This window comes from Streptopelia decaocto, assembly GCF_964273445.1.
Source record: "Streptopelia decaocto genome assembly, chromosome: 3".
NCBI classification, from domain to species: domain Eukaryota; kingdom Metazoa; phylum Chordata; class Aves; order Columbiformes; family Columbidae; genus Streptopelia; species Streptopelia decaocto.
The window spans coordinates 24,445,324-24,463,835 of NC_138656.1; the positions used below are offsets into that span (position 1 = coordinate 24,445,324).

Consider the following 18,512-nt stretch of genomic DNA (forward strand, 5'->3'; position numbering starts at 1 on the left):
ACAAGGTTCAGTTTTTAGGACACTGGCCAACATCACAGAATCCACAGCAGACAGATACCTCCAAGATCTCACGAACTGGGCTTGTCTCCTTTTCACATCCCATGTCTCCTGATACTGAGCAGTCAGAAGAGTAAGCCCTTGAAATAGGAAAAAACCCGGGGTTCTTCCCTTGAATATGATTTTTAAAAAATTAAAAGCCAAAGCAAACCTTTCACAAAATAGCGAAGATCCGAGCAACTGCTAAGTTATTGTATACAAGGGAAAAGGAGAGGAGTAGAAGGGCTGTAACTCTTTCATTCTGCATGAGCCAGCACAGGCAGGACACAGGAACAACCACAAAACCATGAGTGACACGCAGAATAAATTTATTTTCATTACTTATCAGCCAGGGGATCCCTGAAGCAGCACCCAGGCAGAGGCTCACAAGCAGGGACAACAGGCACCATGGAGCCCAGTCCATGATACAGGATCACCAAACCCACTGTTTTCACCTGGATTTCAAGGGTTCACATAGGTGTAATTTACCACTGTGTTTTGTTTGTTCTCACAGCAGGGCAGGAACCTTAAGGATGATCGACAAGGTGCCTCTAAGTTTATCACAGGTATATGTTATCTAAACACTGATGTTCTAGTTGTCCAACACACGAGAGTAAACAATTACTATGATACTGTGTTTTTCTCCACTCCAGCCACATGCCACGTGAGCGTGTTTACAATCCTCCTTGCCAATCTTCCATTGTTTTCCCACACTGTATTTTGAAAGAAATCAGAAGTGTTGTTTCTGCATCACTCACAAATCCCAGTCAATGCGACATACACAGAATGTCTGTCCAGCCAGGTTTTTATTGCTCAGAAAGGGATACGCAGTCTGCAAGTCCTAACAGGAGCTTATGTATCACGAGTGGACCCATAACCGACTGACTTCCAGTCAGAAGAAATTAAGGCATGAGGGGAACATGCAGCACCACACATTGGCCATCTCCCAGGCTGGGAGCAGCTGAGCAAAGAGCCCGAGAAACTAAACTGACCCTTTTTGTGGTGCCCTTCTTTACCAACTATGCATTCAGAGACATAAGAGAGATACAAATGAGCAACCTGTCTTTATCATTATTTGAGGGATGACACTGGTGTCTGCCAAAGACTGTAGTTGAGAAATTCACTATATCCATTCTATGCATCCATATAACACACACTGCTCACTTCTTGAACTTTCCAGCAACAAAACTCCACTTTAAGACAAGATAAGCATTGGTCTTTAATTATACCATAAATAATAGTTTCTGCAATATTACATATTTCTAAGTCTATATCCGAAGAAAGTTCCGAAGTTTGGGGAATACTTTCAGTGCATTCTGTGTAGTCACTTCTATAACTTCTTCAACTGGAATTCCTTTAATTTTAGCAATATATTCTGCAGCAATGTAAATATTTTTTGGTTCATTTCTCATCTGAAAAAAAAAAAAAAAGAACAAATTACAGATCCCTACAGGTGACAGTCATTTCAGATTCAGTAACTCCTCACACAACTTCAGTCAGATCGTGGCATCTGTGACAGAAATTACAACTATCCTTCTTGCTTTACAGTTCACTCGATCTTAAGGGTCTTTTCCCACCTAAATGGTTCCATGATTCCTGAATTCTTTTCCCCTTTGCCCATTCCTGGAATTTCTTTTCCTTTCCCAGCCTCAAGAACTCAGATTTTTTAATCTCAAAATCTTCACTTGGTAACCTCTTTCGTCCCTTGCCCGGGCTTACACTACTTCACTCTCCCGTGCCAGTAATTAACTTCCATAAGGTGTCAGTTCAGATATATACACACAGAGGTTCCTCCCCAAACCACTTACCTGTTTTTCAGGCCCCAGAGCAGGAGAGTCAGTTTCCAAGCACATACTTTCCAGAGGTAACAGCTTCACAAGTTTCTGCTTCTTGAAGAAAATAAGACAGTTATTAAATGTTTTATGGACTTAGACCTTTGGAAATAAAAAAATGTATGAAGGGAGGATATCCTCTGCTTTTAAAAGCAGTATCAAAAGACTTGGGTGCCACTGCCTGCATTTTATCAACAATTTCAGAATGAAAGCAAGAATATCAAGAAGGTATACTTCAAGAAGTACCTTCAAATTAAGATTATCCTATTTTCTAAATATCTGAAGTACTATTATCTAAACACTGAATCCATTGTTATTTATTAAATCATGTAATTATATTACACAAAATAATCTATATTGAGAGTTGCCAGTGCAATTTTAATTTACTCTTTTGCTATATATGTATTTGTGTAGCTTTTTCCCACCACTGCTTCCAACACTAGTTTGCTCTCCTTTCTCCAAGTTCCTAACCTCATCCCCATCTACATCCATCCCTCACACCCCCTCCACTTCAATCATGCCCTTTCCTTTCTAACATTTCATGAGCTTAACACAAAAAGTGATGATGGTGCAGGATGGAAAACAGACTGGTCCCCCAAAATAATGAGTCAGCATGGCTTGCAGCAGCCCAGAGTAGAAATTAAAAGAGCAGTCTCACCAAATCAAGGGCTGAACCTGACCAAAACCATCTTTAAGCAATCTAGCTGCTTTGTTGCTGGGTGTACCTTGTGATAATCGCAATTTTTCAAAGGTCTGTAACTTAACCAATTTTGAGCAGATCTCCTTTTGAACAAAAAGTGCCACAGCACTAAGACAGAAACTAGTCCTTTTCCACATACCATGTCCCGGCTCTAAAAGAGTACAGTGACAAAAGCTTCCAATGAAGAGTTCATCAGAAACCACATTAAACTGATAAAAAAACATCTATTTTCTTAGCCCATGTTACTGGGGAATAGCTGGACTGTTTTAGCGAAAATTTCCTCCCAAACTCTAGCTAAGGCAAAAGCCTCATGTAGAAATTTAGCCAAAGTAAAAATGTGCAATGCTATAAGCAACTGATGCTCCTACTGAGAAATGTCAGGTGACAGCAACCGTACACGTGTACTGCTACTCCCACTTCAAACTGTACAGACTTTAAAAAAGAGCATATTCTTGAGCTGCACAGTAAAAACAGTTATGTTTGCCATCGTAAACTGTCAGCTACTAGCTGCATTCCCCAAGCACTGAGAAGGAGCAAATCCCTTTAAATGTTACCTGTTCACTCCTTATAATGGAAGGAGGAATGGAGAAGAAGTATCCAGCTTTCACCCCGTCCATTGCTACAGATGGCTTCCCATCAAACGCATGGAGCAACACCTTCGTGGCACCTCAGAGGAAAGAAGCAAACCAACTCAGGAGCAGCTTTTACAGCAGGTCTGCAATGTCAGCTTCCAATGGGACATGAGCCGCCTAAAGAATGAATACAGAAGCTCTGCACTATTCCTCCCAAGCTTCATGTACACAAACTGATGTGAGGACATGGCACAACTGAAGAAATCCTGTTGCCAAAAAACATGATAGAGAAAATGCATAACACACATACCTTGTTCCTTTAAGAGATTAATGGTTGGTCTTCCAGCTGAGCGGGAGTGAACATTTCTGCACAGCAAGGAAAGGTCTGGCATTAGGAAATTCACCAAATAACCTTTTTTTTTTTTTTTTGATAAACACAAATGAACTACCAGCAGCTTTGGAAGAAAACAATTAATCTGTATTACACTTTTATCGGGAAAAATATCTAGAGACATATATATGAATCATTTTAGCTACAGTGAAGATATAGCAACAGCATACCAAGGACAGGACACAGGAGACCACTGTATTCAAGTGCAAACATAGGGAAAATTCTATAATCAAATCTCAAACTGCAGACTGACAGGACACTTATGCCAGTTTAATCCATGTAAGAAAAGTTCTGTGGGCTCTTAGTAACTACAAATCCTGAGAAATATTTACACATGTTACTGAGATCTGGAAAATTCTTCTACTAATATAAATAAAACCTACAAAGGCAAATCCAGTCTTCTTGCCAACTCTATCTGTTTGATCAAGACCTGTCTTTGTCCTTCCTTCTGTTCATCCGTGCTGGCAAATCTGGGAGTGAAATCTAGTCCAACCTAGAGTACAAGAAGAGAAGTGAAAATATTTTAGAGATCTAACAGTTGACTGAACCACAATACCATATATAAAGGCAAACAATGCTTCAAACCTGCAAGGCATTTCAAACTATATATACTAGAGACTGCAATTACAATGAGCTCAACTGTAGCTTAACTCAGAAAGGAATCCATTCTCTACCATAAGCTTTTCAACTACAAAATCATTTGTGAGTGTATTTAACATTTTACTCTGTAACTGGTTTTCTGGGGGGTTATATTCTATTGAATACTATTTCAGATTAAGTCTCAAATCTGGATCTCCAATAGAGGAAATTTCTGACCTGAACCTGTAGCTTTAGCCCCACCTCTAACAAAAAATTCACCTTTAATAATATACTTTTTTGATTTAAACATGTTCAGGCAAAATTTAAAGTTTGTCAAAGCACCCCCATTCACAGTTGCAACAAACAAAGTGAGTTTAGCTACAAAGCTCTGCCAATAACTGCTTTTCCTGCAGCCAGTGCAGAAACAGCCATAAGTCCCTCTGGTACCAACACACAAAAGACAGGCTCTACCCTAAAGCTTTCAAGCCTCAACTAGTTTATAAACAAATGTAAAACAGGAGACAACATGCAGATACAGACAGATGAGGGATCACAAGAAGAAGACTGTACAAGTCAGCAAGGTGTACAGAAATCATAGCTTAGCCTGACTTTGCCAGGGAAGAAGGCAGGGAGGATTTGAATGAGGATATCAACATGACTTGGCACTTCACTGTGCCAGAGAACGGCTCAAAAGACATTTAAGACAATATAGCATAATTACGCAATTCTTCTTATTAAATCCACCAGCATAAATGCCACCTATTTCCTAATAGTGATAACAAAGGAAAAGAGGCAATCAGGTAAATCTATGATGGAAAGCACGTCAAGATAATTACAAATCGGAATTAGAGCTTGTTCAGCCTGACAGCAATACTTATTGTATACACAAAACCAAGCATTCAGTAAGTTTCTATAATTCTGGTGACGGATGCTGCCAAAGACATAGATGTTTAAACAAGATATGGAATGCTACTTACTTCTCCGATTCCCACCAGTTTTTCTTTGTAGAGCTCTATAAGTGGTAATGCAGCATCCAGATCCTGCAAAAACAAATTAAAGATGCAACTCTCACTGCCTTTACAAGATGGAAGGAGTATGATTATGATTAAATTAGAATTTCCTTCATTGTTCTTAAATTCTTTACCTTAAAACTTGCCATTATTGCAAGTTGTGCGGTCAGACAGATCCTAGAAACTTGCATGATTTCCCATCTCTGCTTAATGACCTTTCATCTCAAATTGGTATTTCCACAGAAGCATAAGAGGTGATTAAAATAAGGCCCATAAAAAGCCTAGTAACATCAAATGGCTGCAGAAAAACTCCACGTTTTTCAGGCTAAGGACACAAATGGTCACTTTCAACTTCCCATGCTAACAAAGGGACATCTGCAAAGGCACATGTGTGCTGTTTGCTGTAAGCAAAACACTCACTTGGGATTTTTAACACTGTTTCACTGCAATAATATGACCAGATGACTCCAGTGAACAATTCTGCTTCAAGACTAACATAAACAAATGGATGTGCTAAGAGACCCTGGGATTTGGTCTGCTGGGTATTCTGTACTACAGAAGTGCAGAAAAATCCCTAGGCAGATCTGAAGTTAATTCGGGCAGACCAGAGCATCTCGTCATCTGCCCTGAGCAATCTCAGCAGCACCTCATAGCTGCGCTGACCTAACTTGCCTGTGCTTTACCTTCAAAGTAACACTGCGCTGCTCCTCTGGCGAAACCTCTTGAACCGGGTGAACTCCCAGGCAGGGCAGAACAAACCCGGGGAACCTAGACACAGAATATGTATCAGTGGTGTGACAGACTGGAGAAGGCTGAGATCTCATCAATGCTTAAAAATATCTCAAGGGAGGGTGACAAGAGGATGGGACCAGCCTCCCTTCAGTGGTGCCCAAAGATAGGATGAGGGGCAACAGGCACAGACCGAGGTTCCACCTGAATATGAGGAGCAACTTCTTTACTTTGAGGTGCCAGAGATGTGGAACAGGCTGCCCAGAGAGGCTGTGGAGTCTCCTTGTCTGGAGACATTCAAAACCCGCCTGGACACATTCCTGTGAGATTTGCTCTGGGTGAACCTGCCTTAGCAGGTGGGTTGGACTAGGTGGTCTCCAGGGGTCCCTTCCAACCCCAACCATTCCGTGAACCACAGAGAAAACAAGTTTGGAGTCAAAAAGAAAGCCCAGCCTGACAAAGGAAAAGGGCGGCACGTCCCCCGCCAGCTCCCGCGCCGCCAGCCGCTCCCGTCACGGCGCGGACCCGCGTTCGGGACACGGGTGGGCGCCGGCCCCCACCTCTCCGACAGCTCCAGGACGCTCCGGAACTCCCCCGCGTGCTCCGACACCACCACCAGCGCCGACACCGCCGCCTGCGGCAGACAGAAACACCCGAGCGCTGAGCCAGGCCGGGCGGCGGCGCCGAAAAGCGAGGAGAGGGTCGCTACCGGCCGCCTCACCTGCTCCGCCGCCCGCACCACGGCCGCCACGTCCTGCAAGAGACACGCACTGCCTCAGCGCCGCGGCCGCGCCGCCGCGCCCTCCCGCCCCTCCGCGCCTCACCGCCTGGAAGCAGGGCGCGGCGAGGTGGCAGTGGCAATCCACCGGCCCCGCCGCCATGCCGCGCCCGGGGATGAGGGGAAGGGGAGGGCAGGCCGCAGGTTCTGCTTCCGGGCCGGCATTTTCCTTGCGGCGGAGGCGGGAAATGGCGGCCGGCCCGGCCCCGCCGTTGTTGCCGCCGCCGGCGGGAGAGGCGGACGCGGGGCTGCCGCTCAGCCCGGCCGCCGCCGCCCGGCGCGACCCGCGGGTGCGGTGCTGCTCGCGGCGCGGGCTGAGCGAGGTGCTGGCGCTGTGCGCGCCCTTCGTGCGGGCCCTGGCGCAGGGGCAGCCGGGCGGGCCCGCCGCCGCGGGAGAGGCGCTCTGGGTGAGGCGGAGCGGGGCCCGGCGGGTCTGTGTGGCTGCGTCCCCTGAGGTGGCCGGCCCGGGCAGGGCGGTGAGGGGGCTGGAGGGGCCGTTTCAGCTGCGGGCGGTGCGGCCCTGCACCCCAAAGGTGGCTGCTCAGGACCCCCTTGTCTTGCAGAACTTCGAGACAGCGGTGAGGGAGAATGTTACTATCGATGGCCAGCCCTGGGAGGAAACTTCGGAGGACTCGGAGCTGCAGAGTGGTATGTGTTGGTTTCCATTCGTTTCCTGCTGGGTGGTTTTGTTCTGACTTTTTTTTTTTTGCATATAGTATTTTTAATGAGGTGGCTTTTCCGCCAGCTGTGTGTGGCAGTAAGGATGCTCGCGGAGCTGCTGAGGGCAAACTCCAGCTCGGATGTGCCTGTGTAAATCTCTGGAGAGCTGCCTTGCAGGAGCACGATTCTGGCAGAGCAGTGTTCATAACTGAAAAGGATAACCAAGACAATAGCGACCTGTATCCCAGAAAAGAGGAAACAGCTTTATCTGAAGGAACCTTGCTCTATTTGACACCTCTGTCAAGATCCTTATAGCTTTTGAGGCACAAGTTCCAGCTATCACTGGTATGGTGCCTACATAACTAAAAGCTGGACTTGATCCTTGTGGGTCTCTTCCAACTCAAGGCGTTCTATCGTTCTATAAAGGATCTTCTCTTGAATACCAGAGAAAAGTAGCTTAGAGACTCTACAAAGTATCTGATATTAACATAGCAAAAATCAAGGTTTATCTAAGCTTAATGGCAGCTGTCTTGCTGGAAAGTCTACAGCAAGCTTTTAGGAAGTTGGTATTTCAAAACAAGATTTTTCATTCAAGAGATTAGGAAAAAGTATGTTCCATTTCATCAGCTTCTCCTATCAAAGGGAATATACAAAATTTAATGGAATAAAGTGATCTATTTTTAAAGCTAGAACACAGCAATAGGTTCCAAGTCCGGAGGCTTCCCACCCCTCTGGGCAATTGTTTTCTGTGTTCGACAGCACTGATGGTGAAAAATTCCTGTGGCTTCTTGGAATTTCCTTTGCAGTAACCTGTTTGTTGCTGTGCATCCTTTTGCTGCACATGTCTGGGAAAAGCCTGTCTCTGGCCCCTCTGGAACCACCCTTTAGGTAGCTGAGGGTAGCAGTTGTATTACCCCCTGACATTCTATTCTCGTGGCTGAGCAAGCACAGCTTCTGCAGCAGCTTCTCCTACATCATGTGCTCCAGATGCCAGCCATCTCAGTGGTCTTCCATTGGAATTGCTCTAGTACTCAATGACAGTCTTCCAGAGGACCCAAGCTAGGATGTTATAGCCTAGGTAGGTGAGAATCGTGGCTGGATCAGTGAGCTCAGAGGTTTAATTGCTCATGCTTTCACCTCAGGGTTGATTACAAGGTGTCTATTCTGTGACTTGTTCTTGTTAATGTCTTTATCCATGACCTGGAGGAGGAGGTGGAAGGTGCCCTCACCCAGTTTGCAGCTGACATCAGCCAGGGTGGGATGCAGGAAATATGCTCAAGGGCAGGCCCATTCAGTGGAGCATAAACAGGTTGGAGAAATGCATCTGGGAATCTCGTGAAATTCAGCGAGGGCAAAAAGCAAAGCCCTAAACCTAGGACGGGATAACCCCCTGCAGAGGTGCAGGATGCCATGGGCTTGAGTGTCCTGGTGGGCTTTGGTAGGATATTGTGTCAACGGGAGTGCAGTCAGTAGATCCAGGTAAGTGATTAGTTGCCTTTCCTCTACATTTTGCAAGAGCACCTCTGGAGTAGTGCACTCAGTTTGATAAACTGGAGTGGAGAACTGGAACACTTGCTGTGTGGGTTGAGTCTTAAGGAACTGGCTTGTTTAGCGCAGACAAGATAAGCCAGCCTTCTGGTACCTACAGGGGTTACAGGAAATATGGAGCCAGGCTATTGAGGTGTGCAGTGGGAGAACCACAGGCAAGGGTCAGGTTGAAAGGAAAGGTTCTAACCTGATGTAAGAGACTAAAAAAATCACTACTGGGCTAACCGAGCATTGGAAAAGGTTGTCTAGAGAGCTTATGTAGCCTCCAGCACTGGAGGCTTCCAAGAACCAACTGGACAAGTGTCTGGAATGACCTGATTTGAACTGGGTGTTGACCCTGCTGTTGAGCAGAAGCCTGCAGTTAGGAGGGGTCTCCTGAAGGCCATTCCAGCCTGAGTGGTCTTGCGTTGGGACATTGGCCAGGACCTCGTCCTAACAGGAGACTAGCAGTATGTTTGTTGCTGCTATTTAATATACAAATTAAGTAATAGTTTAAAATTATTGCTATATAATAATATATTTATATGTAATAAATAGAACATGTTTATAATTGTTGTCTTTCAAGTAGCAGTAGTGGAGATTCTTGGTAGTGTGGTGTCCAAACAAAATTTCAGTGTGATTCATTTGCTCACCTGTGTTAGCATTAGATGTGTTTTGCCTGCAACTTGATGCTTTTTACAGTGGCACAGAGCTGAAAATACAGATATATTGAACTGGCTATGGAGACAGAGCTCCTTGCGCTGTGTTTTGCTCAGGAAGCTTCTGCAGTTGTAGTTCTAGAATGATAACACTCCAGCTCCTTTTACTCCAAGGTCAAAAATGCACTGCTTTCATGATGCAAAATGCTGAACTGATTCAGCCTCACTTAACTCATTCAAATTTGTTCCAAAATTCTTAGCAGGATTTTCTTAACAGGAAAACTTGGTCCAGATGGATGTTATTTTCACTAAGTTATCCTTTGTCTGTACAAGTCTAACTTTATGCCAGCTGAGATACTGTCATCTTCCTGCAGCTGGCGTAAAGCAGGTGTAAGAACTGTATTGTGCTTTTTAATTTGACATAAATTTATTCATGTGCCTATCTGATCCAGTTTGAATCACCAAGTGACCTGGCATTTTGTGCCTTCAGTGCTTAGGTTGACCAGTGTTTCAAGTCTTTCCTCTCTGTATTTAAATGATTTCATGTTCATCGTAAAACAAACAAACCAACCTGCAAACTCATAAAACCTTGATTTTGCCTTTCTGAGGTTTACAATAGTCTAATTCTACACAGGTTGACCAAGAGAGGGTGCTCAAAATTCATTCTTTACCACTGCATTGAAAACTTTGCATGGCTTGCAAGTTGTGCTCAACACGTTAGTAGGAACATTGAATTTAAATGCTAAGGAGTTTACAAAATTAAATTAAAAAATTAAGAAAGCAAAACTATTGTCAATGTTTCAAACTTCCACTGGAGGAGAAAAATTACATGAGTGTGCACATGGAAGAATACAGAAATATGCACTGCCTTTCAGTTACATGCAGTTAGGATATATGACTGAGCAGTTCTGTTTCCTTCTATAACTCTTAATTGTTTATAGTTTATAATGTAGGCATTTACTTGTCTATGAAACCAGTTTTAAAACAGTATCTTAAGCTTTCAAAATTGTTAATTACCATCTTGGAGAAGCTAAGTACCTTTAGTAGAGTAGCAGCAGTAAAAACACCAGTTGACAGCTGAAAATATGTTCTAGGTATTTAGTCTAGTCTTACAATTGAAAAGCAAGCTGTGAAAGTCAGCTTCTGCCACATACATTCTCTTGGGCCTCAGATGTTGAAAGAAGATGTTTTGGTTTTTGCAGAGTCCTTATGACTAGTAATTACAGATGTCACCAAGATGGAGAATATTTCATTAATGTAGCATCTTATGTTGTGCTGGGGCTGGAGTTCAGAGAAGGGCAATGAGGCTGGTGAAGGGTCTGAAGAACAAGTCTGAGGAGCAGCTGAGGGAGCTGGGGCTGTTCAGCCTGGAGAAAAGGAGGCTGAGGGGAGACCTTATCGCTGTCTACAACTACCTGAAAGGAGGTTGGAGCATGGAGGGGGTTGGTCTCCTCTCCCAAGTAGCAAGTGACAGGACAAGAGGAAATGGCCTCAAGTTGCACCAGGGAAGATTCAGATTGGACATTAGGAAAGATTTCTTCCTGAAAAGGGTTGTCGGGCATTAGAATAGGCTGCCCAGGGAAGTGGTGGAGCCACCATCCCTGGAGTGGTTTAAAAGACACGTAGATGAGATTCTTAGTGACATGGCTTAGTACCAGAGTTAGGTTATGGTTGGACTCGATGATCTTAAAGGCCTTTTCCAACCAAAATGATTCTATGATTGTCATGTTAAACTGCATATTTGTGCTCTATATGATATAAAATCAGGCTTCAAATTACTGTTTGAACAGTTGGTGTTTGTTTACTGCTTGTAAATTACACAGATAAACCTCTTGCTGCATTTTGCATTGCTTTTCTTCCGTTGAAAAACAAGTTATCTTGAAAGGGAGCCATTTCTTTGTGATACTTTCTTCATCGATTCAGAGTTTATAGTTAATTACATTTTTTATTTTTGTTACAGGTGGTTCTCTGCCTCCTCTCTGCCCCACACCCAGGTCTTCTACTTCAAAAGTAACTGGCCACCATCAAGTTGTGCTCTAATTTCTATATGATTTCTTATTTCAGATCTAAAGCTGGTTTTTTTTCCTTATAACTTTCTCTCAAATTAAAAAAAAGTAGGAGAATTCCTACAATAACTTTGTATGTTTGTCATATTTAGGCTCCAACATTAAAATTCTCGAAGATCAATTTGATGAGCTAGTAGTAGAGACAACAACAAAGCGTAAGCAGTGGCCTAAAAAGATCCTGATGCATGCTGTCCAAACCATGAAAGCAGAGCAAGAGATGTTGGTGAGTAATCTAAGACTTTCAGAAAACCTTTGCATATAGTAGCTGCTGACCACATGTAACTTGAAGAAATAAATCATCTAATCTTGACCTTTAAGCTCCTTCCCGTAGGTGCTTTTGATTCTTTGTCACGTAATGAAATTGTTTTTTTGCATTAATTGTTTCTTCAGTAAAATGAGTGTTACTACGAAGTGGTGTGACTGTGAGTGCATTGGGCGTGTGGGACAGTTCAGCAAGTTACTTAAGCAGACTGATTCAACATGAGGACTCATTATTTACAAGCCAGTATACACCTGTTTATCTGGTCAGATCCAGGTTTCTGAAATGCTTAGCTGAAGGCTGGTTGAAGTATTAAATCTTACGATATATACAGATACTATCATGTGCAGTGTATGACTGTTAGAAAGATGTCTGTGTTTTCCTAACTGCTGTTGTTGAGCTAATAACTACATTGAGTTATTAGGTGCAGTAATTTCTCTACACTGAGTGTAGAGTAATTACTGGCATTAAACAACCTAGTCATGTCCTTGGTTGCTAAATTTCTTTCCTGCATGAGGAAGACATTTTTTACGCTGAGGGTGGTGAAACACTGGCCCAGGTTGCCCCGAGAGGTGGTAGATGCCCCATCCCTGGAGACATTCAGGGCCAGGCTGGACGGGGCTCTGAGCAACCTGATCTGGTTGAAGATGTCCCCGCTCATTGCAGGAGGTGGGACTAGATGAGCTTTGAAGGTTCCTTCCAACCCAGACTATTGTATGGTTCTATGATACTTCTGCAAAGGTACTAGTGGTTTCTCTGCTTTTGGTTGAGGAATGTTTTTGGTTTTTTTTAACCCTAGCTACTCTTGGGATGCCTGTTTTTTGAGGCATGAAGAGCAACTATGAAGATGTGGTATTTAAATGCAGTTTACCTGGAGAGACCCACTCATTGGTGCGGTGATCTCTCTGTAATTCCCAAAGCCAGAGATCATCCTGTAGATTTTCAGTCGATACGTTCTGTGATGTTTGAGGATAATGGAAGCAATGTTTGTTCTTGTGCTTGGAGCCATTACTGTAAATTTGCTAAGAAGATTCGTGAACTGTGAAAAACTTGCTCCAGTAAAACTACAGGGAGGAATAAATAACTTTCCTCCTACTTGCTTTTCGTTGAAGAGGGTTGAGGGACTGCTCCTGAAGTAGTGAAGAATACTGACTTGCAGATGATCTAACTTACATTCCCATGTCTTTGCTTTGTTTCTTTCTTCTCTGGTAGTTACTTCTAATTCCACCTTTAATATAACTAAATATTAGTTTTATTAATTATTTATTATTAGTTAACTTCATGTCAGAATTGAATGATGTCGTCACAAGACTCATGTAGCAACAAAAAGCCGGAGAGCTTGGTTTGTGAAGGAGAGTGTTCTAATATGCACATAAATAGTTGCAGGCCTAGAATGTAGTCATTTAAATAGTTTTCTTATTTTTTTGTCTTTATGTACTCTTTGTTCAAGTTTGCTCCTCTGTGAACATGTACTGGTTTTGTGAATGGCTCCTGAGCAGCTCTTTTTCCTCAGTTGTGCTGCAGGTGGCAATGCTTCTTGCAAAATACCTGGATTTTAGTTTAGTTCTCATGCTTTAATACTTAGAATTCTGCAAACTATTGCAGATTTTCAAGATGTATTTATAGTGAACTTAAGTGTGTTAACCAGAACACAGTTAGTAACTGAGTATCTATAAACTGTACTTCTAATACATTTTTTATCTAAATAATTCCACTGCCATCTCCCTGTATTAACACTTTATCCTTTGTTCTGACTGCTATGTGTATATTAGCTATCCATGAAACCGAAAGGGTATTTCAGAATTTATTTTATTTTATTTATCATGTACAGAAACTCTACCAGCCTGTGGTAACACCAGAAGAGATAAGACCCCAGCCTTCTCAAGGTAAAGATTTCATGGGGAGGACAACTGTACCGAGGAAACACTGCCTACCTTACTGGTTAGCTGTAAATGTTTAAGTAGTTTCCTCTCTTTAAATTTATTTAAAATAGACTGTTTAACTAATTAACTAAAATAGCTAGAAGTTTGTCATAACTAAATGTATTGCTGCATCAGTTTGTTGTGTCCATTTCTCTTGTTCTAAGTCCTGTCTGCTGTTAGGCGCTGTACTTCAAGGCAAAAGCCGGCCGCTGTGTCTGTATTGGGTAGAAATTGTCACAGAGCTGCCCTCGGTAGGTTTTGTTACTTCTCTTCTTCACCACTGGTGGTGGCCAGATGGGGAACTAGATGGATCGCTGACATTATACTTTGACCGTTCTGGTGTTCCTTTTACATGAATACTAGAAATGCTTTGGTCTCTCTTCCTAATCAGTTGGTTTCTTCAGGGAATTGAAAACAGTTGTGTAGTACTCCGGGGCGACAGCGTTCATTCTCCTAACTTGCAAAGTAGGCATCAAATTTTATCTTGCCTTGTGTCGTTTGCAAGGATTGGTGAAGAAAGAAAACTGCAGTATCCTAAGTTTGCTGCATGCTTTTGGAAGGTTATTTATACAAACTCCTTGGAACAAGGTGGTGTATTTTGCAGTTGAAGACTGGGACGTGTTTTGATAAAGCTGACCATAAGGAACAGAAAGTTCTATCTTGCCTGTTCTTAAATATTGAAAAGTGACAGAGTTTACCAATGCTATTCCAAGTGGAAAAGCATGGTACGCAACTCTCACTATGGATTACTGCACATAAGTAAAGCTGGTGTAACAAGCCATTTTATTAAGCAAAGTTTGAGAAGCTGAGATTCATCTTCCAATTCTCACCCTGCTGATCTGCCTTCACCCTGGGCATTGTTTCCTCTTTGCAGACAGGAGACTTTGCTTCTAGAAGCACCAGCCTGTGCAGCAAAGCAGCTAACAGGAGCAGTAAAAAGATGTCACTTCATATCTGGGTTTCTTTTGGTTTCGAGTATCCAGATCTGTGTTTTCGTGATGTGAATTAAGTGCTTCTTGCAAGTTAGTAACAGTTTGCACTAAGGTATTGCCTTTTTAGTTTAGGTAACAGCAAAGTCCTAGCCTAGATAGCAGATAGTTTGTGCTGAATTTTAGTATTATGTAGTCTTTGGGAAGTTTATGTATCCCAGTTTAGCAAGTACAGTGGCCACAAACTAAAATGTTTAGATTACTCAATACCTTTCGTTTCCTTTTTTCATTTCCCTTCGTTTTGGAAAGCCTTGAACACTGAGGAATATAATGCTGTCCGTGTAAAGCTGAACTGCAGGCAAATTTCATTTGACTGTGTATCAGTCTTTCTGTATCACTGGAATAATCCAGGTGATCGTTTTTATTTAACCCCTTCCTTGCCATTTCATAAGCAGACTTCTAATTCTAATACTCTGCTGTAAGGATGCTTCATTATGGACATATCCTCTTTTAGAGAAGGTCCATTCATAGACCTCCACGGTGTGTTTAAAGAGGCTGCTGTGGGAGTGGTTTTCCTTCTAGACTCTGAATGATGGTGCATTTTAGCATCCATGTCCATACGTGGATTATCTGTTCCTAAACCCAGTCTGATCAGCATGTTGGGCATGCAGACGGACAATTCAACAAAACACCATCTCTTCCTGCTTACTACGTTTCAGCATGCGATCGCTGTCACACTGTGCTACGATACAGTGATTGACTTAAATTATCTTGAGTAGCACTAATGAGATAGACTTCAAAGCAGAACGCTGTGTTTAAATCTGCAAAGGTTTAGAGGTGAGTGCACCATCTAACGTAGTATCGTGCTGCCGCCACTGGTGAAGCCCTATGGAAAAATAATAGTAGTGAAGGTGAGGCTGTTCATTTCCCAGGGGCACGCATGCCTCTCCGCTGATTTTTCAGTTTTCGTTGGTGGCATAGCATTGCAGACAGGATAATGGCAGAGAACATGCGAATCAGTTTTTTAATGAAAGAGTTTAACTCTTGAGTAAAGAATTATTATTCCTTGTAAATCAATTGTCAAAGACATCTATCATGTTGATGATCCTGTGAAGTTGTTACTGCAATCAAGTATATTCCATTTTCCTCCAGTATCTGCACCTGCTGTCTGCTTCGTGTTCCTGAAAGCTTCTTTTTCTTCCTTTTCTTATGAATGCAGTTCATGTTGTTTATGCTTTGTTCTTTTTTATTCTTGTATTAATGCTTGGTAAGTTAAGCCAGGAGAAAAATGTAGTCTTTACTGTAAAAGCAGACTTCTTTATAACTGTTCCTTTATGTCAGGTCCTGCCATTGCGTCTCATGTTTTGTATAAGCTGCAGGTTTTCTAGTGCAGAACTTCCATGGCTTGCTATAGTTGAGGCTGCCAGACACTACTACCATTTGAGTGATAAAAAGTAACAAGAGTAGGATAACATGTACCGGCTGTTACTGTCAATGCTATAATGAAAGCGATGTGTTGTAGATTTAAGCTTTATACAGGGACTGCTTTTCTGTCTCATTTCTAAGAAGTCCATAGCAAGTGCTGGGGGAGAGAGTTATGTTTCAGAACTTTATTTGGGCTTCGTGTTTTTCTGTAGATGCTTACATTGCAGATCTGAAGCAGGTGACAGAAATGGCATCCAAACAGATCAGCGGAGCAATGAAGGTGAGATCTCTGTGTGTTCCGAGAGGATACGTTTTTTATTTTCTTGATCTGTTAATATGTCACTAAACAGGAGTTCTAACTCCTCTCGTTGATAGTTTTGTACAAAAAAGCCTGTGTGTCTGCTTTTGAAGCAAGTATATCTTTAGGTTTGGACCGCTGAAGTTGTATCTGTGAAGCTTTCCCCCTCACGTGGTAATAAGGAGGATTACCCTGTGACTCTAGGAAATATTTTTTACAGAGATTTTAGAACCTGCAGCATCTGAAAAACAAAACATCTTTTGAAAACCTGTGTACCTTTATATAGCGTGTGACATTTATTACTTCAGTACCAGCTTAGACATGAACTGTGGTGTTCCCGTGATGCTAAGTCAGCTTAGAGATGTCATGAAAGAACTTCTAAACTTGACGTACTATTTGCATGGCCTCTGAGTTCAGACCCTGGTCACTGCTAGGCTGGTAGTTCTGAGTTCCCAGCCTTCACCTGCCGTCCTAAGGACCATCTCTCCAGACACTGAAGCTTTTGTGCCTGTCAGAATCTAAATAACATATTTTATTCATTGTAGCTGTTATTTTTCCCGTGTAACATGAAATACTTGGGTTTGTTTTTGCAGTCTCTCCCGGCACTAATAGAAAGAGCAGAAGGTTTTTCCCAAGTGTTAACTTGGCAACCAACCTTGGAACTCTGCAAGCTGCGGCAAGAAGTCTTTGTTGGTTGCAATGCCAAGCAGGAAAATAATGTCCAAAAATTCGTGTCATCAGGAGAAGTCACACCGACAAACGCTGATACCAGTAAAAATTGTGTCTTGCTAAAAAGAAAAAAAGCCATAGATTCATCAGAAAGAAGACGCTATCCACTTCGACGGAGGAAGATTACTCTCAGTGCATGAATTTCTCATTTAGTATTTTCAGACTGGAGACTCAGTTGTACTCTTGTTCAGTGTGCTCAGTCTTTTTTCTTAAACCTTCGTCTCCTGTCTAATTCAGCTACACATGGCAGTTTAATTACTTATTCGGTCTTTGATCCTTTTAAATATTTCTGTGTTTACTGTTACACTGATGGTATATAAAACCCTACGCATACCGGTAGCATCTGATATCCAGCAAGTATATTTGCTGATTAACTCTCTTTTATTTGCTCTTTTATTACAGCATTTAGCTTGAGTCGTTATCCTTCTCAGGGCTGTGCAGGTGCTTTATGTATGCAAGCAGTCTTCTAGTAAACCACTGAGGGCTCATTTACATTAAGCATGTCTCTAAAGAGGTTGGAGGGTGACTAGTTCTCCTAATGCACCTTTATTTATTACTGAGTCAGGTAGCTGTTTTTTAAATAAATTAAAAATAAATAGACACCGGACCATATAGGAAACACCAGATTTGCTATGATGTGACTGTTTTTAGAAAAGCCACACACAAATGTGACATTGATTCCTACTATTCCAACTTTCCTGAATTTAGGTCAGCTGGGCTTATTTATAGTCGTGTTTGTTTAAACTCGTATTTTTAGTAACTGTATGTACTTACTTGCAGTGTGCTCTTCTGCACAAGGATCCGACCATCCACATTTTACCATCTGATATGGTAAAATGGTAAAATCTGATACATTTCCTGTAATCCAATTATGCAGTCTGGGGGTTTCCTGGACAGTATCTACACATTACAGGATCTTGACCTGGGTCATATATGCATTTGTGATGTTTGACTAAACTTTAAAGATCAGTTTAGGCTACCAGTAAATGGTATTAAGTTGAGCTAGCTTACTTTTAGTTTTTCTTTATAGATTAGTACCTAAACAATAGCACAGTAGTGCTAATTTGAGCGTTGTGCCTTAACCATTCATAACTTTTTCTGTTTTATGGTTGTATGTGCTTGCAGTAAATACATCTAATATGCAACGTATTTCTCACACAGTAAATGGAGGGGTTTTTTTAAGAAACTTTATTAATGAAATGTATTGTGGTAAGAAGGTTAGCTCTGATTTAATGCCTTAAGAGAATGAAAATTTTCAAGAATATATGTGACAGATTTTAGCATTTATTTTGTAAAGGTGACCACCTGTGCTGAGACTTTGTATATTTAATCCTTTGTAAATATGTGTTTCCCGTCGCTCTTGTATATACAAAAGTGTGTTTTTATACAAAATAAATTAAATCAATTAAGA

At 42.0% G+C, this 18,512-nt stretch overlaps 2 protein-coding genes across 4 annotated transcripts; one reads left to right on the plus strand and one right to left on the minus strand.

The window, feature by feature from the left end:
* Nucleotides 1–348: 348 nt before the first annotated feature.
* Nucleotides 349–6,795, minus strand: LOC309438265 (putative deoxyribonuclease TATDN3). Of its 3 annotated transcripts, XM_082049404.1 has the most exons (10): nucleotides 6,674–6,795; nucleotides 6,571–6,603; nucleotides 6,410–6,483; nucleotides 5,804–5,888; nucleotides 5,088–5,150; nucleotides 3,915–4,024; nucleotides 3,451–3,506; nucleotides 3,123–3,235; nucleotides 1,845–1,925; nucleotides 349–1,448 (listed from the first exon to the last, which is right to left on the minus strand). In XM_082049404.1, exons 1-10 carry the CDS (start codon nucleotides 6,728–6,730, stop codon nucleotides 1,305–1,307), a joined length of 816 nt encoding a protein of 271 aa, XP_081905530.1. In that variant the 5' UTR covers nucleotides 6,731–6,795; the 3' UTR covers nucleotides 349–1,304. The 3 variants fall into 3 exon arrangements, with proteins under 3 accessions (XP_081905530.1, XP_081905529.1, XP_081905528.1); XM_082049403.1 differs by having other exon boundaries at nucleotides 1,845–1,922; nucleotides 6,410–6,603; nucleotides 6,674–6,776; XM_082049402.1 differs by having other exon boundaries at nucleotides 6,410–6,603; nucleotides 6,674–6,776.
* On the plus strand, nucleotides 6,714–18,512 carry NSL1 (NSL1 component of MIS12 kinetochore complex). The gene is made up of 6 exons (XM_082049401.1): nucleotides 6,714–7,034; nucleotides 7,191–7,275; nucleotides 11,632–11,762; nucleotides 13,630–13,684; nucleotides 16,287–16,354; nucleotides 16,966–18,512. Exons 1-6 carry the CDS (start codon nucleotides 6,729–6,731, stop codon nucleotides 17,239–17,241), a joined length of 921 nt encoding a protein of 306 aa, XP_081905527.1. The 5' UTR covers nucleotides 6,714–6,728; the 3' UTR covers nucleotides 17,242–18,512.

Coding starts and splice junctions, on each gene's coding strand:
- NSL1 (XM_082049401.1), top strand. CDS start 6,729: ATGCCGCGCCCGGGGATGAGGGGAAGGGGAGGGCAGGCCGCAGGTTCT. Junction 7,035..7,190: donor CCGCGGGAGAGGCGCTCTGG/GTGAGGCGGAGC, acceptor CTTGTCTTGCAG/AACTTCGAGACAGCGGTGAG. Junction 11,763..13,629: donor AAGCAGAGCAAGAGATGTTG/GTGAGTAATCTA, acceptor TATCATGTACAG/AAACTCTACCAGCCTGTGGT.
- LOC309438265 (XM_082049402.1), bottom strand. CDS start 6,730: ATGGCGGCGGGGCCGGTGGATTGCCACTGCCACCTCGCCGCGCCCTGC. Junction 5,151..5,803: donor AGCGCAGTGTTACTTTGAAG/GTAAAGCACAGG, acceptor TTGTTTTTGCAG/GATCTGGATGCTGCATTACC. Junction 3,236..3,450: donor TAATCTCTTAAAGGAACAAG/GTATGTGTGTTA, acceptor CTTTCCTCTGAG/GTGCCACGAAGGTGTTGCTC.